This window comes from Adiantum capillus-veneris, chromosome 26 (genome assembly GCF_014529385.1).
Source record: "Adiantum capillus-veneris isolate H3 chromosome 26, ASM1452938v2, whole genome shotgun sequence".
Lineage (NCBI taxonomy): Eukaryota > Viridiplantae > Streptophyta > Polypodiopsida > Polypodiales > Pteridaceae > Adiantum > Adiantum capillus-veneris.
Genome location: NC_140956.1, coordinates 85,763,207 through 85,790,657, shown reverse-complemented (window position 1 = coordinate 85,790,657; position 27,451 = coordinate 85,763,207). Strand labels below are relative to the sequence as shown.

Here is a 27,451-nt window from a genome sequence, read left to right as displayed (position 1 = left end):
ATTTGATGTATAGAGAGAAGATCATATGTGATACGTTATATCACCCGAGATACACCCAAAGCTAAAGATTCAAGTTGTCATCTGAACAAGCACATCTTATTCTAAGCATTCACCTTGAGCATTACTTTCACATTTATGTAAGACAACAGAAAACTAGCAGCTACCATAGCCAGATATTAATTCCTCAATACACTACAGATGTTCAAAAATCCTCCTGAAGGCAACAGAGAACTAGCAGCTCCCGTAGCCAGATATTAATCCCTCAATACACTACAGATGTTCAAACATCTTCCTGAAGACAAAAGAGAACAAGCAGCTACCATCCCTCATACACTACAGATGTTCAAACACCTTCCTGAAGGCAGATTACTAGGAGCATTGCAATTTTATCTTGTATAGTTCAAGACTCTATAACATAGAACATAGCGGCACCATTTAGAGAAAAGCTCTCAAAGGATAAATCTCTTATCATTCTGTGACTTTGCTTACCAATCTCTGAAAAGCAGCCTAAGGATCACACACTATTGCAATAAAAAGCATGTGAGTCATTCAATAGAGAGAACAGCCTTCAAATGACAACCTACAGAAAGCGAGTGTAGAGAACGCTGTTGATTCTGTTAAGACATTCATCCCCCACAGCGATAAACAATGTGCAATTTAACACTCAAGTTTTTGGTGCACTCAACAATCATCTTGGCATGATCCTTGTCGATATTGCAATATAACTCATCGAATGCACTCAATGAGATTGTTTAGCTGCCAATAATATGCCAACCCTCCGCAATCAGTCCTCTTCCTTTTCAGGTGGATAACCACAGGGTAAGAGCATTTTCTGTTGCAGCAGATAAATGTAAATGTCACTTTCACGCTAATTGGACAACTATTGAGAAAGAAAGAGAGCTCACCTGCATGAAATTATATCGCTCTCTCCCAATGGATTCATTCTCAGCAGCAGCAAAATAGGCAAGCAAAGGATAATGACCCACATAAGAAGCAAAGCTGTCCCGCTGAATATTCACCGCCCATTCACTGTCATCACAAAAGCTAGGTTAAAACTCAAAACAAAAGCTGCCTAGTAAAGTAAGACTGACCAGAATTTACATCATTGCATCTACACTTGCAAACAAAAACATTTAGTTCATAGATTTTCTTCATAGGCTTCAAAGAAGGTTAACGAAAGAAAGATTATCAAACTAGCTATTAAGAAATGGTCATGATAATGTAGACAAAAGCTTTAAATGAACCTCGTGCACAAACATACACGGCAAATTCTGGTATCATTTTAAGCCACAAACAGCTCTTTACGAAATACGGTCCACAATTCCAAAAGTTTACAACTGTTGGCATCTATGGTGGGTACATTAGGTGGCATCCATAGCGTGTCAATCATACCTTATTAGCACCTTACTGATTGGTCACAACACTAATAGAGTCGGCCAAAACGATGACAGAGAGAAAGGATCTTTAACTCATAGCTCAGACATGTGCTCTCTATCTTGTGTGTAGAAATAGGAGTCTTTTATAGAGACATGGAGTAGCTAGGGTTTCCATTTATTGAGCAATGCTTCTACATAAAACTAAAAGCCACTTGTATGGGTAGCTCCCACAAGCAACCCCTTGATAAGCCTCGGCAAGGGGTACACACGAGACAAGATACATGGACAAATTAGAGAGGATACACATTCACAGCGATAATGAATTCTCAACCCTAACAAACGGCCCCTAGAAATGTTGTGACAAAATGACATGACAATCAAGACGACAACATGCCTTGTGACAAACAACATGCCTTCCCTCAAACAAACGGCTGGCAAACAAATGGACAAGCCAACATGACAAACCAATGGACAAGCCAACATGACAACAAGGCTATCGAAGACAATATTGCTACCTTGGCAACAATGAAGAGCAAGCTACATGTCACGTGCGCTCTTGCGCCACGTGGACATGCATCTACTACAATCTAGCGTCAGTCTTAGCTTACGTGCTAGCCTCTCACCTTTGTGAGCCTCTAGCAAGACGTGCATGTCCAGGCCGGTCATAGTTACATACCCTCACTTGCACAATTTAGTCACTTAAGCATATAGGCATATGAAGTCATTTATTAATAAGTGACTTTGACATGACATTTATTAAAAGTAGGTAGGGCAAATGGCTAAAGGACCTATAAAAGAAACCCTTTGGGCACCAATAGAAGGCACAGGAGCAGTAGAAGAGCCTTTCAGCAGTACCACCGCTTGGGCAGCCATCAGCGAGCGTTTTCTCCGGCAGCCATCAGCGTTTTCAGCCCTATGATCGCCATCAAATTTCAGCCCTCAACATTTTCAGCATAGCCTCGTCGCGGTTGCAGTCCTTGTCGCATTACCACCAGCATTTTCAGATTTCAGCCATCTTCGTCTTCAGCGTTTTCAGTTTTCAGCCATCATCGGGCCTCCTCATCGTAGTACCAACTTCCAAGCATCTCCAACAGTACTGTCACAAGACGGGCACCACGTGCCAATAGCAAAGAACAGACTGAACAAACTTTTAGCACTTCAATAACAGTTGAACTAAAAGAGAGAGACGACATGCGACACGGAGTGACGGAATTCTACCCCAGAGAGTATTGGCCCCAAACCTTGGCGTCCCTTTCGGTATTTCTTTATATTGCATCAACATAGTACAAGCCCGTACTCCACGCTCTACACCTTCTCCCAGATGAGTGCCAAAGAATGAGTCCTAGCCTCATATTTAATGGCCCTTGGCCATTAAAAGTAGTTACAATGAAAAGCTTCAAACTCAAAAGCAATAGGCCCAAAAGTTGGCGCTATAAATCTGTAACAAACTTGGACACTCCAAGTCGAGAATCTACCGCGACAGCACAAATAACCACTTCAAAATAGTTCACAGTTCACAATTGATTCGACACTGGCCACAAAGACTGGCGTCCCTTTCGGTATTTGTTTTTGTATTAATCTAAGTTCAAAGTATAAGAGTGCGGCAGCGCTCACACTCAGACTCTGCCTCCAGATGCTTTGAGTTGTGAGAGGCCAACCCGCGTATTTAAAGATTACAAGGGATGCCAAAAGCAGAGCCCCAAAAAGCTTCAAAAGCTGAAAATCAATTTTTTTTAAAAAAAGCAAAGCTTTCTCTCACAAGCTCTCTTGAGCCCTAAAATAAAGCAAAAAGCTTCTCTCTCTAACTCTCTTGCGTAGTAAAAGCAAGCCATCCCGCAAAAGCTCTGTCTCTCTCTTGCGTACAAATCAACTAGCTTTTGCATAGAAATCAACCAGCTTTTCCGTCAACAACCCGAAAATTCCATCAAAAATCGCGGGGGTCCGTATGGCAGTGCCACGTCAACATGCAGTGAATTCAGCCATACTGTATTCTCGAGATTGTCCATGCCACTGTGTGTGTGTACACATGGACAGCCACGTCATCACATTTGTGACATACCCCCTCTTGAAAGCATTGTAATCGCCCTCGATTACGCCTGCAAAACAGACAGAAGCCATAAACTCTCTTAGCAGACACTGACTCTTAGTACCGACGCACTAGGAACACGCATCTAGCACATGTACCAATCGACAGTCACATCACACGACATCACAAGACAATTCACTTGACATCACATGACAACTCACTTGACATCACATTCGGATCTTAGACCGTGATTTATCGGCAATGCAGTTAGCAATCGCATCTAGATCCACTCGGGACCTCATAGATGCCCGATTGACTAACCCCTATTGCAACCATGTCTATTCGAGATCATTCAAACCAAAATGCTGCAATCATTTCGTCTATCAGTTCCTGCACTTAAAAACAAGTCAAGAACAAATCAGTTTCATATTCAGGAATTCCATGTCATAAAGTCATACAGTGGAATATTGTCAGCGCTCATACATGGGACGGCGGGTCGGGGTCGAGAACGGGGACGGGACGGAAAAAGTCAGGAAACGGGGACGGGGTCGGAACGGCAAAAAAAAAAGAGAGTTTTTTTGGCATTTTTTGACCTACACACATGCCACGCACATAGAGCATCACTTTGACCATAAATTTACACTAAATAGACCAAAGAACACGAGTCATATAGGCGGAAATGTGCTAATAAAACATCGATGATCGATGAATACAAAATGAGAAGTGCATGCCACAAGGGCTCAAGAGTCAAAAATCCTAAAGGACTTAGGACAAGCCTGAGGCCTCAAGAATAACAAAAAGTACAAAGGGCTATGTAGTAGGTAGAGTCGTAGACTCAAGAGTCTAGACTCGAGAGTCGAGTGATCAATGATCATCAAACTCAAGAAGTGCTCGCCTGCTGAATCTCCATATCGTCGTCATAGTCGAGGTCGTCAGCGACGTATGAGGGCTCGAGAGGCTCGCATTGAGGCTCGAAGTCCTCCTCTAGCTCCCCCAAAAGAGTATCGGCCATAGATGGATTCTCTTGTGCCATCTCCCACTCAGTGAAGGGATCTACCTTGTGTGTGACGCTCTTGCCAAGCATGCGCAAGTTAGTGCTCACAAACACCAAATCATTGGCCCTATGAACCCCAAGGCGATTCCTCTTCTTAGAGGCAATGTGGCTGTACACACTCCATAGTTGCTCCAAGCAACTAGTGGTACATGCTTGGCTAAGGACACGAACAGCCAAGCGCTGCAAATGTGGGCCATCTCCTCCATAGTCCTCCCACCACAAAACCGAGCCAATCTTGTTACGATCAAGTTGTGCATCTACACATCCATAGGAACCCTTCTTTTGCCTGTAGTTGAGTAGCTCGTCTCTAATCTTGCGCCTAATGTCACTGCTAGGCTCAAGGCGCTCCAACGCAAGCCGCCATCCTTTGCTCACCTCCTTGTCGGTCTCTTGACGCCTTCCCTGAAACTCAGGGTCAAGCACATAAGCTGCCGCATGAAGTGGAGAGTAGTATCCATTCCACCTCGACTCACACAAGCCATGAATCTCCGCATACTGAACAGGGTCAGGCACAAGCTTCTCAAGTGCCTCTATAATCCGATCCATGGCTTCGTAGACTTTGCCAATGCATGGCTGCAAGCCATCCACCACTCAAAGTAGGTGTAGAATAGGCTTGACCATGGCGTCAAGAGTCTTCACCTTCTCCCACCAAGCGGCGTCGTTGGCCCATTCTCGACATTTCAATCCTGTTGCTGATGTAGACTCCGGCATAGCCTGGAACTCATCACTGAGAAAGAGGCCCCTTAAGGCTCCGCCACATGTAGACAAGCGGCCTAGCATAAGCCAATTGAATGCAAATCTTGTCTCTGAATATTTGAGCAAGGAAAGTGGCTCCTCTTTGAGAATTCATGGCGCACTTTTTGATGGTTGAGCACAAAGGAGACAATTCGAGAGGCGTCACCAATGGTGGGTGAAATCCATGACAAGTTCCCTATGTCCTTGAGGAGGTTATTGAGGCAATGCGCCATGCAAAATGTGACATGGATGCTGGGATACATGCCCTCAATGATAGCTCCGGCTGCCCTATTTGACGCCTCTCCATCTGCAACCATACAAAGGACATTCTCCGGGCCGGTGATCTCTATGGTGCTTGTCCACTCCGCAGCAAGCATCTCGGCGGCCTTGCCACTATCGGATGCATCATGCGACTCCACAAAGTACATCTCCCCCCCAAGAGTAGGCCACCACCCCGTGGATGGACCGCTTGCGGGTGTCGCTCCATCCATCTACAAGGAGAGAGACGCCATTGGTCTCCCACAAATCCTTTGTTGCTTGGGCCGCTTGCTCCACGGCAAGCTTCTCTTTGTCAAGGAGGGTGGTGGGAAGCCTCTCCGATGAAGGTGGCACATAAGAGGAGCCATATTCCCCTATTTTCGTAACCATGGTGCGAAAGTATGAAGACCTATCCACACACAATAGAGCATGTTGTGTTAGTATGGAGAGTCGAGAGTCGAGAAGTTATAACCCATTATGAATACAAAATGGAAGATTGCAATGTGCATATGCCAAGGGAAACTCACCGCGAAGCATGGAAGGCAATGTGGTTGTGGAAGAAGAATCGGGCAACCGACCTATCCACCTCTTCCTTCAATTTAGGATTCCAATTTTCGTTGAGAGTGCTTTGGCGATGCAGAACGGAAGAGGACAGTGTAGATGCATGGCTCTTGAAGCTTCGAGAGATGTCGTCAAGGTTGGCTTCCCTTTGCTCTCGCGGTGTCGCTGTGGCGGAGGGATCAACGGCAACAAAACAGCCCCTCTTGCCCGCTTCCGCAACCTCATACACCGTGGGCTTCTCAAGAAGATCCAACCTCTTCTCGGGAGCTACATGAGGGCAAAACTTCACCTCGTGACCGGGTTCATGAAGAAGATGGGGTCGCACTTTGTTTGAACCACCCGTTCTCTTGTATGGGCATAGCTTGCATGTCCATGGTCTTGCACCGCCACCTTTGCCACGCATGCTAAAGTCGACTTCATCCCACCACGACCACGTTTGCACGGCGGGCCTCCTTCGAGAAGAACCAGCTTGAGAAGTAGAGTTGGCTTGAGATGACATGATGGTGGAGAGACTCGAGAGAGTAGAGCTTAGAAGTTAGAGGAGTTAGAGGAGAGCTTGTGTGGAGAGAGAGTAGAGGAGAGCTTCAAAGTGGGTAGAAGAGGGAGAAGAGAGCTTCAAAGTGGATAGAAGAGGGAGAGAGTGGAGACTCAAGGGTTGAGTGTAGAGCACAAGGGCCACGGGGCGTAGTCATGCTTGAGCCTTGAGCAATGAGGCTATGAGTAGAGAGGAGAGCTTGAGCCTTGAGGGAATAAGTATTAAGAGGCCCAAGGGGGCTTTTTTAGACTCCCAAGGGCCAAACCCCCCCAAATTATGGCAGTTGGGCTGCAAATAGCCGTTTAAAACAGTCAAAAATAGTCCCAAACGGCAATTTTTTTTTGGCTTGAAAACTGTCGTTCCCGGCCGTCCCCCCGTCCCCGTCCGATCCGGTCCATCCCCCTGCGACCCGCCTGTCCAGTGCCTCTTCCGACCGTCCCAAGGCGTCCCCGCCCGGTTACGGCCGTCCCCCGGCCCTAGGGCCCGTCCGCCCCGTCCCCTGTAACTATGGCTCAGTATCCTTGAAGCTCAAAGAGACATCAATGACTCTAGTATTCTAAAAATCAAGGCATCTGTTGACAAAGGAGCGGAGTAACTCCCCTCTTGTGCAACCCACTGCACCAGATCTCCGGCCAAGCTGAATTCGGGGTTCCATTTGGAGTAGACTATGCTAAACCAAAAGCTTCAAGGTAAAGGTTCACAATCTGAGGAGTATCTGCTAGGTCCTCCTCCTCCATCCACTTCACATCCAATGCACGATAGTTCTTGAATTTAACCAAGAACCACCTTCTCACTTTACCCTTATTCTTTCTGTCCTTATGTGCCAAAATCTGTTCAGAAACAAGGATCTCCTCGTTTTCTTCCACTTCGGGTTGCTCATCGGGCACCCCATCTTCGGGCACGCCACCTTTAAAAGGTTTCAAGAGACTCACATGAAATGCATTGTATATCCTCCAAGTGTTGGGCAGTTTCACTCGGAAGGAGACATCATTGATCTTTTCGGAGATATGGAAAGGTCCATAGTATCTCATACTAAGCTTTGAAAAAAGCCTCTCCTTTCCCTTTTTCTTTCTCAAGCGTGCCTTCTCAAAACGTAAGAGCACCCAATCATCCTCCTTCAATTTCAAATCGCGACGATAGCGATCCGCTGCCTTTTTCTGTCTTTCCTGAGATTTCTGCAAAGCCTCGCGGACATTGGCAAAAGCCGTGTCCAAGTCACGCGTATACTCATCAGCCCCAAAAATATTATCTTTTGTGCTTAGGAAGGGTGGAACCTTCGCAGCACCTTCAACAATCTCCTTCCCCGTCGAAGAGTGTATCGTGTTGTTGTAGGCAAATTCCACCAAAGGTAGATGCTTTTCCCATTGAGTCTTTTGATCCGAGATATAAGACTTCAATAAATCTAAAACCACTAAATTGGCAATCTCAGATTGCCCGTCAATCTACAGGTAGAAAGATGACGAGAACTGCAACTGCGTGCCAATGTTCTACCAAATTGCCTTCCAAAACAAACTCGAAATCTGGGGTCCTTGTCGGAGACAATCATCTCAGGCATGCCATGTAATCTGAAAATTTGGGCCACAAACAGTCTCGTTAAGTGATCCGGCTTGACTGTTTTCTTCACTGGAATGAAATGAGCTTGCTTGTTTAATCTGTCAATAACAGTCCAGATATCATCGTGACCACTCTGTGTTCTCGGGAGATCAATAACGAAATCCATTGCAGTACTTTCCCAGGGGCAGGTGGGTATGGGCAAAGGCTATAACAATCCCTGTGCTTTATGCATGTCAAACTTAACCTTCTGACATACCAAGCAACTGCGCACAAACTCGTCCACATCCTTCTTGAGTCTCGGCCAAAAGAAGTATATCTCTACCCCTTTCATGGTGGTAGCAATGCCGCGATGAACCGTAAAAGGCGGACAGTGGCATTCAGTCATAACATTTTCCCTCAACGGCTGTGTAACGCACAACATGGTTTTCCTCATCAAGTAGCCATCCCGAATGGAATATCTCGCTACTGTCTCCCCATCCCGTATCCGTGTGAAAACGGATCTGTGGCATATTGGTCGACCATATCCTCGAAGGTCCTATGATGTATGGCGGAAATAGCCAAAACCAACGGCTTCCGAGATAAAGCATCTACCACCAAATTCTTTTGTCCCTGAACATGGACAATCTGGAAGTGGAACTGTGACGAGATGTTCGCCCACCGTATCTGCTTTTCCGATAGCTGCTTCTATGACAAGAAGTAGCGTAAACTCTGATGGTCTGTAAAGACAGTAAAGTCAGCTCCGAGCGAGTAGTGTCGCCACTGAGTAAGAGCATGGATAACCGCCAAAAGCTCTTTCTCATAAAACTCTTCTATCAATTCCGACCTTGAGAACAATCGACTCTCGTAAGCAATGACATGGCCTTCTTGCATTAAGAGCGCACCCAGACTACGACCACAAGCATCACAATATACTTCAAATAACTTTTGCAAGTCCGGCAAAGTCAAAACTCGTCCCGTAGTCAATTTCTCTTCCAATGTTTGAAAGACAGTCACCTCTGCGGGTCCCCCCCGAGAAAGGGACTCCTTTCTGTGTCAAGATATGCCAAAAGGAAGCAACCTCTGCAAACTTTCTAATGAACCGCCTGTAGTACGAACACAATCACGGATAGTCTCTATCTTGGCCGAGTCCATCTGCACTCTCGCTGCTGAGACAATGTGTCCCAAAAAGTGTATCTCTGGTAGGAAAAATTCGCTTTTCTTCGCATTAATCACCAACTTGTGATCTCGTAATGTCTGAAAGACCTGAAGCAGATGTTCTCTATGTTCTACCTCATCCTTGGAGAAAACAAGGATGTCGTCAAAGAAAGTGCCAACAAATAATCTGTACTCTCGAAAAATCCTGTCCATAATCCGTTTAAATGTCGCAGGAGCATTGGTTAAGCCAAAAGGCATCACCAAAAACTCAAATAACCAAAAAGTCGTCCGAAAGGCTGTCTTGTAGACATCTCCCGGTGCGATTCAGATCTGATGATATCCACTCTTCAAATCAATCCTGCAAAAACACGAGGATCCTTGTAATCTGTCGAGTATATCATCGATCCTAAGAATCGGAAATTTGTTCTTGATGGTGATTTTGTTGAGAGCTCTATAATCGATGCACATTCTCCAAGATCTGTCTTTCTTCAATACCAACAACACTGGAGAGCAATACGGTGAAGTACTAGGCTGGACAAGACCCTTTTCAAAGAGGTCTTTCACTTGGTTAATAATCTCTTCATTCTGGGCTCGGCTCACACGATAAGGTGGTCGGTTCGGTGGTGTGCTTCTAGGTATCAGATCAATGGTATGATCTTTAGGATGAGCACGTGGTAACTCGCCTGGTAGGCCCTCTGAGAAGCAATCGCATGAGCGTGGAGAAAATCTTGGCGTTCTTTATCATGTTCAGACATATTTGTCCTATCTTCATCACTCAACTCTTTCAAAAAGATCGAGTAAACAAACAGACTGGATTTCATTAACTTTGAAATGGCCGAAGCCGATACAATAGGGACAAACTCGCCCTTAAGTTTAATATCAAGTACAATGGTTCTACCCTTCTCTGTGGTCAATGTCGCTTTCCTCACCTGATAGTCGACCACGGTGTTGTTCTTATGGTACCAGGGAATTCCCAAGAGAACATCACAACCTTCCAAAGGCATTATGTAAAAGTCCTCATGCCCCAATGTAAGGTGCAGTAGAATGAATGTTGTTCTTTCTCAAGATGAATGTTCCATAGTGCTCAAGGTTCCTTTTTGTTCTTATGGAAGGGAGAGCCTTCCGTTCTTAATGAGAGAGTGCTATGATCACGAACAAAGTGAGTGGACACTGTGCGTGCAAGTGTATGAGACTGAGAGATAGAGAGAGAAGAGAGATACGACACCAAAGACGTAAAACCCTAGTGGTCTACAATTGATTGCACAAACTGGTACAAAGTTTATGCATGAAACTAATGCAAGTCTAGGCTAGGTCAATGTCGACAACGGGGATGGCGAGACGGACTCTATGGCTGAAATCTGCTACTCTTTATCTGCTGTCCAAATACGCTGCTGGCTGAATTCTGCTATGGCTGAAAACGCTATGAAAAACGCTGATTTTGCTGGTCTTTAGGGCTGAAAATCTGTTGCTACTGTGGGGTTGAATTGGCTATGGAAAAAGGCTGAAAACAACCTGCTGAAAATCGCCAATTGCTGAAATCTACAGCAAATACTACCTGGATGAAAAACGCTACACTGGATGAAGGCTTGGCGATGATGATCTGCTGAAAACGCTATGTCTTGTGGTGGCCTGGCAGTGAAGATCTGCTGAAAACGCCAAGGGATGGTGATTGCTGGCGATGGAGAGGAAAAACGCTAGGGAGCCTGCAGGATGGAAATCGCCCAAGGTGGTTGGGGAGTCTTGCTGAGAGAGAGGGGGAACCTGTCGCCGAAGGCCTGTGTTCTCCTTGCTCATCTGCCAAATAGTGCTAAGCTGGGTTTGCTGATATATTATCTTACCCAATTTGCCCTACCTACTTTCCAACAAAAGTCACTTAAAAATAATAAGTGAAAAATGTCAAAAATAGGTAAAATAGGCTAAATGCACTAGAAAATTCCTCTGAAGGATTCTGATGGATTCTGATGGGAATGCTTATGATCATGTTGTGTGCAACCAAGAGGATATGCATCTACACTAAGTGATTGGGCATGCACGGTCTACGAATAGACTCACAAAAGTACCAGATCACTTCTAATCTAGACTGACTGGACTGACGGAACCCTTGTTATGTGACCATCGTCTCCATAGGATTTGGTACAAAATTTGTGGCGTAGATGGCGAAAGGGAAGGATCGGAAAAATCTCTTGCTGGGGAAAATTCTTCGTCGCCTCTCTCATGCTCATCACTTGTATGCGAAGTATCCATTCCACTTCGGGTGACGACCATGCACTATGATCTTTGGTTCTTAAGTTCACGAGGAACTTGGGTTCTTGAGGGTCTTGAGGTTCTTGAGGGTTTTCTTTCGCTTGCAATCTGTGTTTGAGAAGGATCTTCTCTTCACCCGAGTTCTACTCTTTTCCGCGGGCGCACCCCTTGGCGGCCTTGCACTCACACCAAGGTTGCTTTTTCCCACCTCACGTCGATTGGCCGGTTGCTAAGTGCACGATCCACTCTCAATGAGTGAAAAGAGGCACAAAAGAGGCCGGACAAGCCCTTCTTTCTTAAGATTCTTGTCACTCTTCAAAAACACGATTAGGAATCGACAAGCGAACTTGGGTTCGTGCCACCGCAACAAGCAAAAAAAAATCTTGTGATTCTTGTGGTTTTCCTTGAGTGATACAGAACACTGCCAAAGCTCTGATACCAATGTAAGCTGCAGCGGAATGAATGTTGTTCTTTCTCAAGATGAGTGTTCCATATTGTGCTCAAGGTTCCTTTTTGTTCTTATAGAAGGGAGAGCCTTCCGTTCTTAATGAGAGAGTGCTATGATCAGGAACAAAGTGAGTGGACACTGTGCGTGCAAGTGTATGAAACTGAGAGATAGAGAGAGAGAGGAGAGATACGACACCAGAGACGTTGTAAAACCCTCCTCCGAAGGCCCCACTCTCGTTGGCGAAAGTGGTCTATGATTGATTGCACAAACTGGTACAAAGTATGCACGAAACTAATGCAAGTCTAGGCTAGGTCGATGTCGACAACGGGGATGGCGAGACCGACTCTATGGCTGAAATCTGCTACTCTTTATCTGCTGTCCAAATACGCTGCTGGCTGAATTCTGCTATGGCTGAAAACGCTATGAAAAACACTGATTTTGCTGGTCTTTAGGGCTGAAAATCTGCTGCTAATGTGGGGCTGAATTGGCTATGGAAAGGGGCTGAAAACAACCTGCTGAAAATCGCCAATTGCTGAAATCTGCAGCAGATACTACCTGGATGAAAAACGCTAGGCTGGATGAAGGCTTGGCGATGATGATCTACTGAAAACGCTATGTCTTGTGTGGCCTGGCGGTGAAGATCTGCTGAAAATGCCAAGGGATGGTGACTGCTGGCAATGGAGAGGAAAAACGCTAGGGAGCCTGCAGGATGGAAATCGCCCAAGGTGGTTGGGAAGTCTTGCTGAGAGAGAGGGGGAAACCTGTCGCCGAAGGCCTGTGTTCTCCTTGCTCATTTGCCAAATAGTCCTAAGCTTGGTTCGCTTATATATTATCTTACCCAATTTGCCCTACCTACTTTCCAACAAAAGTCAAGTCACTTAAAAATAATAAGTGAAAAATGTCAAAAATAGATAAAATAGGCTAAATGCACTAAAAAATTCCCCTGAAGGATTCTAATGGATTCTGATGGGAATGCTTATGATCAAATGCACTAGAAAATTCCCCTGAAGCATTCTGATGGATTCTGAAGGGAATGCTTATGATCATGTTGTGTGCAACCAAAGGATATGCATCTACACTAAGTGACTGGGCATGCACGGTCTACGAATAGACTCACAAAAGTGCCAGACTGCTTCTAATCTAGACTGACTGGATTGACGGAACCCTCGTTATGTTGTAGCTTGTCCACGGACACATAGGGTTGGATGTGTCACGTGACACCCAAATACCCCTGACAATGCAACCGAAGTTTGCCAATGACAGGTGTAATGGCTACGTCCCTGCCGGGTGCCGCTAGAACTAGCTCCGCAAGTGGTCCCATCCGATCGGGAGTGATCTCCAGCCGCGCCGCCAATTCCGGTGAAATGAAGTTGGCCTTGGCTCCTCCATCAAAGAAGATCAGGGATTCTTGCTCTTTCACTTTGCCCCAAGCTCTTCAAAGTTTTGTTGGGATCGGTGTGCCCACGCAATTTGGAACCAGTCTTGTTTTCATCTTGCCTTTTCTTCCACGTTCCTTAGCTGCTCTCGAACTCTTAGGCCTTTCGTCGTCCTTGTCGTTATGTTCTTTTTGTGCCTTTTTAGGGCACTTCGCGGAGATATGTCCTGTTTCTCCGCATCCAAAGCACTTCCCCCTCCTTGATGTAGCAAGTCCGCTCTTGAGGAGTAAGCTTGGGTCGTGCATCCTTGTCTTTCTATTCTGGGTTTCTCTTTCTCTTTCTACTTTCATTTGCAAAGTCAGTTCGGCTCTTTGCGTCATGATCTCAATTGTGGGGTAGGTCAGACTGCTGTAGTGAATGGCAGAACCCCGTTTCGCATGACTCATCAACTCCTAAATAGAAGCTGACTTCTGTTCCAAGCAGAGGTCTCTGATCTCTATGGGTAGACCCAAGGTAAACCGCTCAATCTGTTCCTTGAACGAGATCTTTTTAAATGAAGAGGCGGGTAGAAAAGAGCTCCAGAATCTCTCGCAATAAGCGTCCACTGTATCCTTCTTGGTCATCCGAAGATGGTTCCAAGCAGTTTATATCACGCTCGTACTCTCGAGTCAGCCAAGAAGAAATAAAAAGCCTCTTGAATTTCAGCCATTTAACTGGCGCTGTCTTGTTTAATAGAAGCGTGGACCACCAAGTTCGAGCATTCCCCTTAGAGTAAGAGGCAGCTCTTCGAATCTTAGAGTGCTCTGAGCAACGCCCTCCCACGAAAGCGATATCAAACTGCTGTGTAAAAGACAAAGCCTTCGAAGCATCTTTATAACCAGAAAAAGTGTCAAAGTCTATTAATTGTCCACCTTAAACTCTCGGACTTTTTTGCTTTTATCTTCCAGAAAGTCATACTGGTTGGCTTTGTAAAAATTCTTCTTCTTTGCGTAAAAGATGTCATCATCAGAGTCTAAACTATCTGAAGATAAGTCCTCTGTAGAACTGTCAACCACGGGGCGAGATTTTGGCTTCTTTGCCTTTTTCTTGCCCTTTCCGAAGCTTTGCTTTGCTTCGCTTTTTACCTTTTCTGTCTTCTTCGCTCGAGTTAGATGAACTAGAAGAACTGTCAGAAGAAGAAGAAGAAGAACTGGGTACTCCTTCAAATCGAACACGCTTCTTCTGCTTTCTTGCCTTTTCAAATGTTGACTAACGACCCAAATAACCCGGGAAGTCAACGCCTTTCTTCTGCTTTTTGTCGTGCTTTTTATCTTTGTTTTGCGCGTCAAAAAGCTGAGCAATTCGTGCATCAACCACCTCTTCAATTCTTGCTCTGTGCACATCCTGGGTGTAGGAGGTTTCTTGAGAGCCGGTTTGAGGGGTGGCTCTGTGGTCGTCTTCCACTGCGTGTGCACCTCATCGAAAGAGGTCTCGCTCATATACTTCGCAAATTTTGGGTCCTTCACAAAATTGAGCATCATCTTTGTTGCATCGCCGATCAATCGTTGACGCTTCATCTCTTCGAGCTCCGCCTTAGTAGCCCGGGGCGGGCCATACTCGCGTGAATCTTCGTTGTGCTCTCTTCCCACATCGCCGGATCCAGAGGAAGTCAACTGGTCTTTGCCTGAAGCCATAGGTGCCGCGGAAAAAAAAAATAGGGATCGGATTTCCCGCAGAAGAGAAATCGGCCGTGCTCTGATACCACTGTAACAAACTTGGACACTCCAAGTCGAAAATCTGCCACGACAGCAAAAAGAACCACTTCAAAACAGTTCACAGTTTACAATTAATTCGACACTGGCACGGCGGAGTTCCGTGCCTAGAGATATTGGCCCCATCTCTTCAGCTCTAATGCCCAGCTTCATAGCTAACTCTGGTGAGATAAAGTTGGCTTTGGCACCTGGATCAAAGAAGATGAGTGCCGTCTGATTCCTAACTTTACCCCATGCCATGCATAATTCACTGGCATCTGTGCTGGGTCTGTCACCCACCATGTCTGGCACTAAACCTGCCGTGGGTTTAGGCTTCTTGCCTTTCTAGTCTTCTTTATCCTCTGAGTCAGTTGGTCTTTTTCTTTGTGGACAATTGATAGAAAAGTGACCAGGCTGCTCGCATATAAAGCATTTGTTCTCAACCATTAGGACCTTCTTTTCCTCGAGCGACTTGCGCACAAAAGGCTTCCTTTTTTGTTTCTTTGCCTGCGCTCCAGAAGTCCCGGCTGAATCCTTGTCTTTGGTGGCCTTTTCTGACCCCTGTGACGCATCAGGAGCCGTTTTCACAAAGGACTTCTTCGCCAAATTTTTCTTTTACGGGCCCTCCTTTATCGCTGCTCGGAAATCCACTATCCTCTCCTTTCAACAAGGCAAGACCAGTGTTCGCAACTTCCATAAGTTGAGTGAGGGTAGCCACTCTATTCTTTGTACAGTAATCGCGAAGCCCTTTAGGCAACCCACAACAGTACTTCTCTATCTGCTCTATCAATGGCACAAATCTGTAGGAGGTCACTGAGAGTAACGCTTTACAAAACCTCCTATTGTACTCCAACAAGCTCTTGCACGAAGCTGAAGTAAGCTGGTGCCAATCTGTCATGACGTCGGCTTCAAATTCATTTGATAGCCAAGCAGATGCAAACATTTGCTTGAAGTAAATCCAAGTGGCGGGTGCCTGTCCTTGCATTAACAATGTCGTCCACCATGTAAGCGCGTTGTCCTTTAAGAAAGTGGCAGCTTTCCTGACCTTCGAGGCCTCTGTAAAATTCCCTCCCGCATAAGCTGTATCAAACTGCTGGAGGAAGGTAAGAGCCTTCGTCTTATCCTCGAAACCACTGAAGGTACTGAACTTTACAGCTGCACCACCTTCCTTGTAAGCCTGCCGCTTCTCTAGTGCCCCCAAGTTGTCATAAGGGATGGTCTGCAACATGGGCACTGCAGTAGGCATGATCGGCACATCTTGGCCATTCACATTTTGCGTCAGAGGTGCGATATCTGGCTGCTGTCCAGAAAAACCAGCCATGCCAAAATGACCCTGTGGCACCCCAAACTGGCCCCAATTGCACTGAAAACCTTGTTGCATGCCGATACTACCATACATGGGGTTTGGCATGATGCCTTGGATACCCCCAAACACAGTTCTTGGCATGTACGGCTGACTTCCATGCGCATAACCAGCCATACTTTGGAACACTAATCCACCCCCGAAATACCCAGGATGTACCGTGGGTGGTGGAAAACCTGAGTGCATAGCCTGGTATCCAGTTCCCTGTCCATTCAAGACAGCATGCTAGCTCTGAAAGGTGGCAGGCTGAACTGGCATAACCTATGGAATAGGCGTTCTAGCCACTTGTTCAAGCACAGGAGGAACCTGTTTTGGTCCTTGGATCCCCTGACTCCGCAACATGCGAGTGTTCCTTTCCTCCTGCGCCACATGAAGTACCAGGGCTTGAGCCTCAACAAGCTCCGTACGCGGCGTAGGTTGCCTATTTTGGTGTTGCACTGGTGGCGCTTGCAAGAACTCCATAAACCTTGGATTCTGCACCAGCTGCGAAAAGACATTCACCGCGGCAACTAACTCAGTCCTAAACGCATCATCCTCAAGTTGCCCAGTCATAAAGCCCTGTACTACTCGAGGGACGTTCACATTGACAGGAGGTACAGACTGACGTGGCCGTGAACTCTCGCCAATCTCGAAAACCATAGGCATCTCCTGCATGTCCTTTCAAGAGGAACCCTCTTCCATAATGCCCTTCCCCTTGTCGGCCATAGTGTAATCCCACGTTCCTGCACTCTGTGTCTTTACCCAAAACAATCCAGGCTCACTCTTTAAGGAAAAAGTGATTGATGTCCCGGCAATGGAACCATGAAACCGGCCCGTGGGGCGGTAGGCGTTGGCTTTCACCCGAAATTCTTTACTTTCGCCACACACAGAGAGAACGTGCAAAGGAAACCTGTGACGGGAATTAACACTTCAGCACGCAAACGGGTCGGAAGCTAGAATGCTCCGAGCAGACGCCGACAACCTGTAGGCCCTAGAATTGGCGCCCCTTTCGGTATTTCTTTATTCTTTAACAGAGGGAATAAAACCTGTGATCTCCTACAAGCTGCCCCGCACAATCTAGGCTAGGTAACACCTGTTCTGGCCCAATTTCAGTAGCATAACTGTACTAGGACGCTTCACAGTTAGTATCCCCACGCAATAGGTGACTTTCCCGACGCATACGGACACTTTGCAAAACCTGGCAAGAATCTGCAGCACACTGAATTCTCTGTTTTCTGCCCCGAAAATGCGCCAGTTCACCTGTACAGTGGTCCCCTCGCGTCCCCGAACCTCCTGGGGGTATTAGGGTCCGTTTAGGGCCGAAACCCTAAACCTGCAAAAATACACAGCAGGCTGTAATTCCCTGTTTTGGGCTCCGTTTCACGTGCCGGTCGCATCTGTAGCAAGACCTCGAGCTCCCGCACCTGTAGGGCTACTTGCCCTTTGAATCGGACGAGATTTCTAGCGTGAAACCTCTCCGAATTCACCAGTACCTGCGGGGGATTAGCCGCTAGCTAATCCAGTACCTGTGCAAGAGGCTCTTGCCTCGGCAATCGCGCATGAACCCACATAACTGTACATTGATCAAATGAAAAGCCCACTAGTGGGGCATAACATACTACTCGTAGGGGAGAGAGAGAGAGAGAGAGAGAGAGAGAGAGAGAGAGCAATGCGTAGCGTGCAGGGCATCACTCCTGGCACCGCACTGTACATAAGAGGGAAAGGAAGCACTCCATAGCTCTTAACCTTTGACGGAGAGTTGCAAATGAGCCTTCCATCTATAAAATCAGCACCAACTCTTCCTTGCATTGGAAAGTGCACAAAAATGTGACACTTGGCGCATTTACAAGCATTTTCTCGTTTCGGGTTTGTCGCTTAAAAATATCCCAACTGATCGCCCAGTTGACTTCGTGGAAGAGTTGTAAAATGTTCTCCTAGTCATACCGGAGGTAATGACGCGAACACATTTCTCGGCCCAAAATAGCAATTCCCTAAATTTTAGGAGATGCTTCCGTTGGGCTCCCACTGGTCTTCTGACCATCTATCCTCATTGGGACTGCATCCAAAAATGCAATGTGGCCCAACTGTCGGATACTTTTCTGTTGGTAGTCACACCTTGACTTTAGGCCTTTATTGAGTTCACTTCCTAGTATCCACCAACTTACTAATTGCGACGGGGGGACCTATATGATCTTGCTCTGAGCCTAGACATCCTCTTACCATACGAATTCCAGTGCCGACCACTACCCATTTGCGGGTGAAACTACCGTTCACATTGGCCATGCAATGTCCGACCGTTTGCTACTTCAAGAAGAGAGTCTCAAAAATAAAACAAAACCCCTTGGAAAGAAACCAACAACTAAAGTTAGCAGTTGCCACGTCCTCGTGACATAGTTAACAGTTGCCACGTCCCCGTGGCAGATTGTTATAGCCTTTGCCCATATCCACCCCCCCCCTGGGTGTTCCTGATAAGATTTTGGCACATAAGGACACAAAGAATAAAGGTGAAGTCCGAAGGCGGTTCTTGGTTAAATTCAAGAACTATCTTGCATTGGATGCGAAGTGGATGGAGGAGGAGGACCTCGCAGATACTCCTCAGATTGTGAAACTTTACCTCGAAGCTTTTGGTTTAGCATAGTCTATTCCAAATGGAACCCAGAATTCAGCTTGGCCGGAAACCTGGTGCAGTGGGATTCACAAGAGGGGAGTTACTCCGCTCCTTTGTCAACAAATGCCTTGATTTTTTTATACTAGAGCCACTGATGTCTCTTTGAGCTTCAGGGATACTGAGAGCTGACAATATTCTGCTATATGACTTTATGAAATGGCATTCCGGAATATGAAACTGATTTGTTCTTGACTTGTTTTTGAGTGCAGGAACTGATAGACGAAATGACTGCAGCATTTTGGTCTAATTGATCTCAAATAGACATGGTTGCAATAAGGGTTAGTCAATCGGGCATCGATGAGGTCCCGACTAGATCTAGATGCGATTGCTAGCTACATTACCGATAAATCATGGTCTAAGATCCGAATGAATGTTGAATGTCATGTGATGTTCTGTGATGTCCTGTGATATCGTGTGATGTGACTGTCGATTGATACATGTGCTAGATGTGTGGTCCTAATACGTAGGTACTAACAGTCAGTGTCTGCTAAGACGGTTTATAGCCTCTGTCTGTTTTGCAGGCGTAATTGAGGGCGATTACAATGCTTTCAAGAGGGGGGTATGTCACAAAGTGATGACGTGGCTGCCAGAAACCCTAATTGGCTGGTTGTAGAAAATCAGACCTGCTGACGTGGCAGCCCGCAAAATGCGGTGGATTTTCCGGAAATAAAAGCACCTGTGGCAGTTCAATTTTTGGACAATTTTTTAGCATTGCTTTTTGCTACATCTTTTTGGCGAGAGAGAGAGAGAGAGAGAGAGTCTCTTTGCTTTAATTAATTAAGCAAGAGAGAGAGAGAGAGAGAGAGAGAGAGAGAGAGAGAGAGAGAAACTGCTTTATTTTTGCAAAGCTTTGAGCTTTTGATTTTCAGCTTTTGGGGCATTGCTTGTGGCATCCCTTGTACTCTTAAATAAGTGGGTAGGCCACTCACAGCTCAGAGCATCTAGACGCAGAGTCCGAGTGTGAGCGCCTACCCGCACTCTTGTACTTTGAACTCGGATTAACACAAAAAGAAATACCAAAAGGGACGCCAGTCTTTGGGGCCAATATCTCTAGGCACGGAACTCCGCCGGGACAGTGTCGAATAAATTGTAAACTGTGAACTGTTTTAAAGTGGTTATTTGGTGCTCTTGTGGTAGATTCTTGACTTGGAGTGTCCAAGTCTGTTACACAAACCTTCAAAATCAACTTGGCCTCTTACCAAAAGGATGCATTGAACACAATGTCCGAGACCACTATGGCCTTTGCAATCCTGGATGCCTTCATTTTCACAAATTTTGCATCAATCATAAGTCTACGCACACCTTGCATACATCTCTCATCCACAAGACTAGCCAACATGATGAAGTACTAGGCAAATCGAGTGGCCGATGGCTTCAACAATTCCTTCTTGCTAAGCATTCAAAACGATGCCAAGACAGTGGACTTCCTTGTGACAAATGTGACGACCTTTGTTGCATCTTCAAGAATTTTTGCAATCCAAGGGAGCTTCCTAATATCCTCAAACAAGAGGTCCAAGCAATGTCATGCACATCTCGTGAAAAAAATGTGTTTCCATTTCTCTTCCACCATTTGCCCGGCCCCAACACAATTAGTTGCATTGTCCATGCATACCTGCACAACATTGGAGGGTCCTATCCCAATAATCACATCCTTAAGCTGCTTGAAAATAAATTATGATGTCTTTGTCTCCCCAGATGTGTCCACAGATTTCAAAAACACAGAACCATGTATAGAGCATGCAAGAAAGTTAATGATAGACCTGCGTCTAGTGTCAGACCATCCATCACATACAATTGTGCATCCATGTTTCTTCCATTTCTCATGCACACCCATGATCTCATGACCAATGCATTTAACATCATCATTAACTCTGTGGTACGCAAAGCATTGTATGTGGGAGGCACATAAGATGGACCAACTTGTCCAATTGCCTTGACCATTTCCAAAAAGAAAGGATTCCGCACTTTCCATTCAGGAATGTCCTCTGCATAAAAAAACCTGCGCAAGGCTTTATCTGCTTGCTTGCTTGCATGCTTGCAAGCTAAATGCACTTGCCAAAGGCCCTTGTGCAGCCTTCCTCTTCTTGCTCGAGGACCCCACATCTGATTTGGAAGCCGAAGTCCCAATGGCACTTACATGTGCACTCCTTGATGCATGTGTACTCATTGAGCATGAGGCACCTCCTTGAGATAGAGAGGCATTACCTTCCAAATCATCCACCAAGGCATCTACATATGCATTTGGGTCCTTCCCATCATTCTGTACATCTACATACAATCTTGTGACCACCTCTTTGACGTCCTATGGCACACTGTCACATGGGCCTACACGTAACAGACTTGGACACTCCAAGTCAAGAATCTACCACGACAGCACCAAATAACCACTTCAAACAGTTCATAGTTCACAATTTACTCGACACTGGCCCGGCGGAGTTCCGTGCCTAGAGATATTGGCTTCAAAGACTGGCGCCCCTTTCGGTATTTCTTATTGTATTAATCTGAGTTCAAAGTACCAGAGTGCGGACAGGCGCTCACACTCAGACTCTGCGTCCAGATGCTTTGAGTTGTGACTGGCCTACCCACTTACTTAAAGAGTACAAGCCAAAAGCAGTGCCCCAAAAGCTGAAAATCAAAAGCTCAAAGCTTTGCAAAAATAAAGCAATTTCTCTTTCTCTCTCTTGCTTAATCAACTAAAGCAAAAAGACTCTCCCCCTGTCTCTTGCCAAAAAGGCGTAGCAAAAAGCAATTCTCAGAAACTGTCCAAAAGCTGAACTGCCGCAGGTGCTTTTATTTCCGGAAAATCCGCCGCGTTTTGCGGGCTGCCACGTCAGCAGATGTACGAAAACTGCCGCGTCAACAAGTCTGATTTTTTGCACCCAACCAATTAGGGTTTCTGGCATAATTAGGGTTTCTGGCAGCCACATCATCACTTTGTGACAATTTGTGCTCCCATCTGGAGGATACTTCGTTTGGCTGATAGGGAAGGAGCCACCATGGGGTTTGTGTATGAGCTTACGGATCGCATGGTTGAGCAAATTCAAAAAAATGCGAGGTATTCATGCGGCAAGGATGCAAGAGATCAAGGACCTATGTGTTGATAGATGGAATATGATGCACACACCATTGCATGCTGTGGGATACTTGTTGCATCCTGTATGGCGAGGAAGAGGGCAATTCCATGATAGTGAGGTTCATAACGAGTGGATGACATTTTTGGACAGGTATACCAAGGGTGATTTGACCATGCAAGGTACCCTCATTGATGAGTTGGACACTTTCCTCACTGAAAGAAAGTCATTTGCTCATCCTATTGCAAAGGATCCAAAGAGAATGCAAGAGGGTGTAATATGGTGGGAGACTTTTGGGGCTTGCATGCCCACATTGCAGACTCTTGCACTTAAGGTGCTTTCTCAAGGGACATGTGCCTCTCCATGTGAGAAATTGGAGCACCTTCTCTTTCATTCACACCAAGAAATAGGCTACTTCCTGCTCATACCGAGAAGCTTGTCTACATACACACCAACTTAAAGCTCTTACGCAAAATCAAAGAGCGCAGCTATGAGAGAATGGAGGTGACATTGGAGATGCTTAACAAAGAGAAGGATAAGGAGCGCTTGCTTGAGTTGCAAGAGATTCAGGAGGCTATTGCACAGAGCACTGATGATGTTATGGAGTCTCTTCCGATTAGCATGCCCAGTGATATTGGGACTTCATGCTCCGTTGCTGAGGATGAGGCTTGGGATGATGAGGGTGATGATGAGGATGATGATGAGGATGATGATGAGGAGGTGGCCTGCAATGAGAGTTAATGCTCATTGCATTTGGCTCTAGCTTCGGTCCTGACTACTCTTAGCTCTACTTATGTTTTGGATTCACTAATTAGCATCGAGCGGCTGGACTCCACCCTCTAGGCTCTATTTATGTTTTGTCATTTGGAGTACTCAGTATACAGTCTTGTTGGTTTTGGAGGCTCCCATCTCCTGCTTTGCTCTAGCCTCTAGTATGATCATTGATGTATCTATTGATCAGAGATCTTCATCTGTTTCTCGACTCCCGACTCCTTGATTTAGCTCGATTCTACATTTTCTATGATGTTTTAATGCATTATGTGGCTTTGGGCTGCTCTCTAGAGTCTAGTGTTTTAAATTTAACTGCTATTTGTTATAATATATATATATATATATATATATATATATATATATATACACACACACACTAATTTTTTAGTGCCGTATGGTATTCCACGTATGGAATCTTCGGGGGGTCTGAATTGGGCTTATATCGGGCTTCCATACCTGCCCGAGTGAGACTCATGGTTGATATATGAAAAAACTATGCAAGTCACCATGAAGAAAAGCAGTGTTTACATCCATTTGATCCATTTCTAAATCAAAGAGCAGTGAGAGCAAACAATAGACGGAGGGTAGTCATCTTCACCACCGATGAGAAGACTTCTTGTAAGTCTATGCCTTCCTTTTGTTTATAACCCTTGGCAACCAATCATGCTTTGTACTTGGGCTTCCCATTAACACGTTTCACTTTGTAAACCCATTTATTAGGGGATAGCTTTCCTACCGTTAGGCATAGGTACAAGCTCCTGTCCATCCATTGGTTATCCATGATCTTCTCACTGTAGCACAATGGGTCGCTGCTCATTTTCAGCATCAATAGGAACAAAATCTTCAATTCATGGTTGATTAATGGCACGCTGTTCATATTGAAATTTGATTTTCTTTTTATGAAGATTACTTTGTGTAGCTATTCAACAACTTTGCCTCATTAAGCACTACATCTCAGCTGCGTACTATCTTCCTGTTCTGAGGTAACCAAATTCTCTAACCCATCTCTCCCTCATCTCCATATCCCATGAAGATGCACTTGATGGATTTCATGTAAAGTTTGGTTCGCAGTTCTATAGGTACATGCACAAAGGCATCACAGCCAAAGACGCGCAAATGGTCATATGAAGCAGGTTTGCTAGACCAAACCTCTTCAGGGATGACATTCTTCAAAGCACAATTCGGAGACGATTGCATACATGAACTGCAACTTTAAGAGCCTCTCCCCAAAACTCTTGTGGGTGATTAGCTATGGACAGCATGCATCTGACTCTCTCACAAAGTGTGCGATTATATCGTTCAGCCACGCCATTTGATGCAGGATTATAAGGAGCTATCAACTCCCTCTTAATGCCATGCATCTCACAAAACTTGTCGAACACATTAGAGACATACTCTCCCCCATTATCCGTTCTGCTTTCAATTTAAGCCCCTTCTGTGTGGTAACAAAAGCATGAAACCGTTTGAAAGCATTCAACACTTCATTTTTGCTCTTTAACACATACACCCATGACTTTCTACTGAAATCGTCAATGAAAGTAGCAAAGTATTGTACACCCCCATATGAACTAACAAGCATAGTGCATACGTCAGAGTATACCAAATCAAGAGCATTAAACTTCTTAGTGACACCAGAGTAATAAGAAGACTTCACATGTTTTCCATATATACAATCATTACAAAAGTCAAGACCAAGGTCTTTTACATCAAATCTCCCCTCTCTAAGGTCTTTTACATCAAATGTCCCTAAAGAGGAGAGAACCTGAAGGCCTTTCTGGCTCATATGGCCAAGTCTTTTGTGCCAAAGCTCCATTTGAGAATGGACTTCCGCTACAGCCGAAAACTTGCGAAGTAATGCTTTGCAATACAAATTATATAAAGTCCCCTCTTGCTGCATTTACAATCAACATAGAACCCTTGTGTACTTTCCAAGACCCACCACCAAACGTCGTGAAATAACCTTTCGCATCCAGCTGCACGACAGATGGCAAACTTTTCTTAATGTCAGGCACATATCGTACATCCTACAAAATTAGCTCTTGGCCAATTTCAAGAGCCAAATGAATGGTGACAATACCCTCTATCTCAGATGCATAGTTGTTGCCCAAGTAGACGTTGCGTTGCCTAGGCAACCTACAAGGTATGAAGAAAATGACTCTAAAGAGGGAGTAACATGAAAAGAGGCACCGTTGTCCACTATCCAAGATTGGGACAGCCCATCATTAGCTGAAGGCATCAATCACTTCCCTTTCCGTGATGTGCATATCACTTGTTGCTGCTATAATATATCCATTAATGCATGAGGCTGTGACAAGCACTTCTTCAGTGTTAGGAAGATCTTCAATGACCACATTAGATGCTACATTTTCTTTAGATGCTACATTTGCTTTAGCAACTTCTTTTGAGGAAGAGCTATCATCATCTTTCTTGTCATCCTTCGTTTTCTTTCCCTGCTGTTTCTTTCTTTCTTGCTCTCAACTAATCACTATGCATTCTCGTCCACTCAAAATTCCTTTCTCTACATGGGTAGTCTCTGCAAATCTATGGCTCATATCAAGAATCTTCCTAGCCGCATGTTGACTCTCTCTCTAGATTCTCCCTTCTCTCACCAAAGGGTGTTGATTCCTCTCTAAATCTGAATTTTACAGTCTCTCTCTAAAGAAGTTTTTTTCCTATCTAAGCGGGGACTGTTTTCTCTCCTCGCATAATAAGATTTGTTGCTTCTCTCTCTAAATTTCCCAACAGATTCTCAAAGAACAGATTTTCTCTCTTGATGCAATTCTCTCTCTTCTCTCTAGAGAGAGGGAGAGAGAAAGCCTTGCCTTTTCCCTCTTTTTTTCTCTCCCTAAAGATTTTAACAAAGCACACATGTCCTTTTGCTGTAATCACAATTCAAAGGAGGCCGGACGCTTTTATTTTTTATATAAAAAGCTTAGGAACTCATCAAAATCCCTAACAACCCCTATGCATCTTTGATCCCTCTGCTTCTACTGACACAATTGATTATGACTGCCTACTCTTGCTTTAACACTTTCAACAATTTGAGCCCTTTCTCCATCAAGGCTTATTGGCAATGTGTACTTTACTGCACACCTTGAGTACATTGGACTATGGATGCTCCTATGATCAATCTAAATTCTCATGATAAAGACCCATTAGATGGTCGAAGGAACGACCTTTTACATATGTCAGATGAGGTCAAACTGCTTTTTACCAGGGAGGTAGACATAATTAAACAATTCCTGCCTCTAGCAGTGACATACTCTTAACACCCTGTAACACGTGCAATGCGAGCTGATTGTATATGCATAAAAATACTGAATGACCTGATAAAGCCTTATATAATGATGCCGGATGTATGTATGCCAAAAGAAACTCAAAAAGAATAAGGACTCACAATCGATTCAAGTCAGCGTGACCTGTTCCAACATATTTCGCCTGCAAGTGCTCAAGCTGAGAGTTGATGTTGAATCTGTCGCTAGCCTGCAGGATTAAAACCAACAAAGCAGTATGTATGTACGAGCTTCATATGGAAAATCAACTGGCGGGGACTCAAACAGACGCTTCACCTGCATCGCGACTCACTGTGGTTGCGTATGTCTGTATTGGAACGTCAGCTTGTGCGCGTAACAAAGCCCTATTTACCTTTGCGTCAAAGCCGCCCGACCCATCCCGACTCCCCACGTCTCTATTTGACACCCTCATTTTTTAAAGAGGGGATCTACGGTCCAGATGATTGTTCATTGTTCATTGTGGGCCATTCGATTCATTTGGAGGAAAAAAGGAAAAAATAGGGGTGGGGTGAGATTTGACCTCACAACCTCCCCCTCCCAGAGTCATTGTTTTACCACTATGCTATTGCATGCATTTTGATAGGTATGGAGGTGATAGCATTATATTGTGTAGTCCTAGCCCGCTACGATCTTAGTTCACACTAAGTTTACTTCGAGTTGACATCTAGTTTACATTCGCAATCAATGGTTGTGATCTTCGTCAAAAAGCAACGTCTATGAGGGCGTCAATTAGAGACGACACCCTCCCCCCCTTAAATGTTTACTTGGTGAGCCTAATGACTTTTTTCACTTTCTGGATCGCGGAGTGAGCCACTGGGCTCAAACTCAACCATCTAATGATTGAAATCTGGGTCGTGGTAGAAAAACAGAAGATGGAGCTATAAATAGTGTAGAATTCAGTTTTTTTCTTGAGAGTGAGACATCCGTAGGCGCAGGGAAACAAAACGATGGTGAAGGGGCAATGCAGCAAGACGAAAGGGGGGCCAAGGGCCATGAGCAGGTGAACACGTAGTGGCGAAGGCTTGTATCAAAGCGGCTACTTCGAGCCTCAAAGGTAGTGCTGCTGCTTTGTTCGATTTGACGTGATGATCATTATGGAACGCTCGTATGTAGCATTGCTTCTGTTGTTTATTCTGAGTCTTGTGAACGCGGCATTCGTAGTTCTATCGCTTTCTCATTATGCATCCCAAAATCAATCTCTCACAGCCCTTTCCTCTATATCTCGTCCCTCTCCTCCTTTTCCTCATCCGACCGGCTGTAGGCCCTTCTCTAGGA

At 45.2% G+C, this 27,451-nt stretch overlaps 1 protein-coding gene across 1 annotated transcript; it reads right to left on the bottom strand.

Moving 5' to 3' along the window:
• Positions 1–524: 524 nt before the first annotated feature.
• LOC147423774 (uncharacterized protein At4g14342) lies at positions 525–26,583 on the bottom strand. The gene is made up of 4 exons (XM_086501959.1): positions 26,453–26,583; positions 26,281–26,366; positions 906–1,029; positions 525–832 (listed from the first exon to the last, which is right to left on the bottom strand). The coding sequence occupies exons 1-4, from the start codon at positions 26,456–26,458 to the stop codon at positions 785–787; spliced, it is 264 nt and encodes an 87-aa protein (XP_086358085.1). The 5' UTR covers positions 26,459–26,583; the 3' UTR covers positions 525–784.
• Positions 26,584–27,451: the final 868 nt, after the last annotated feature.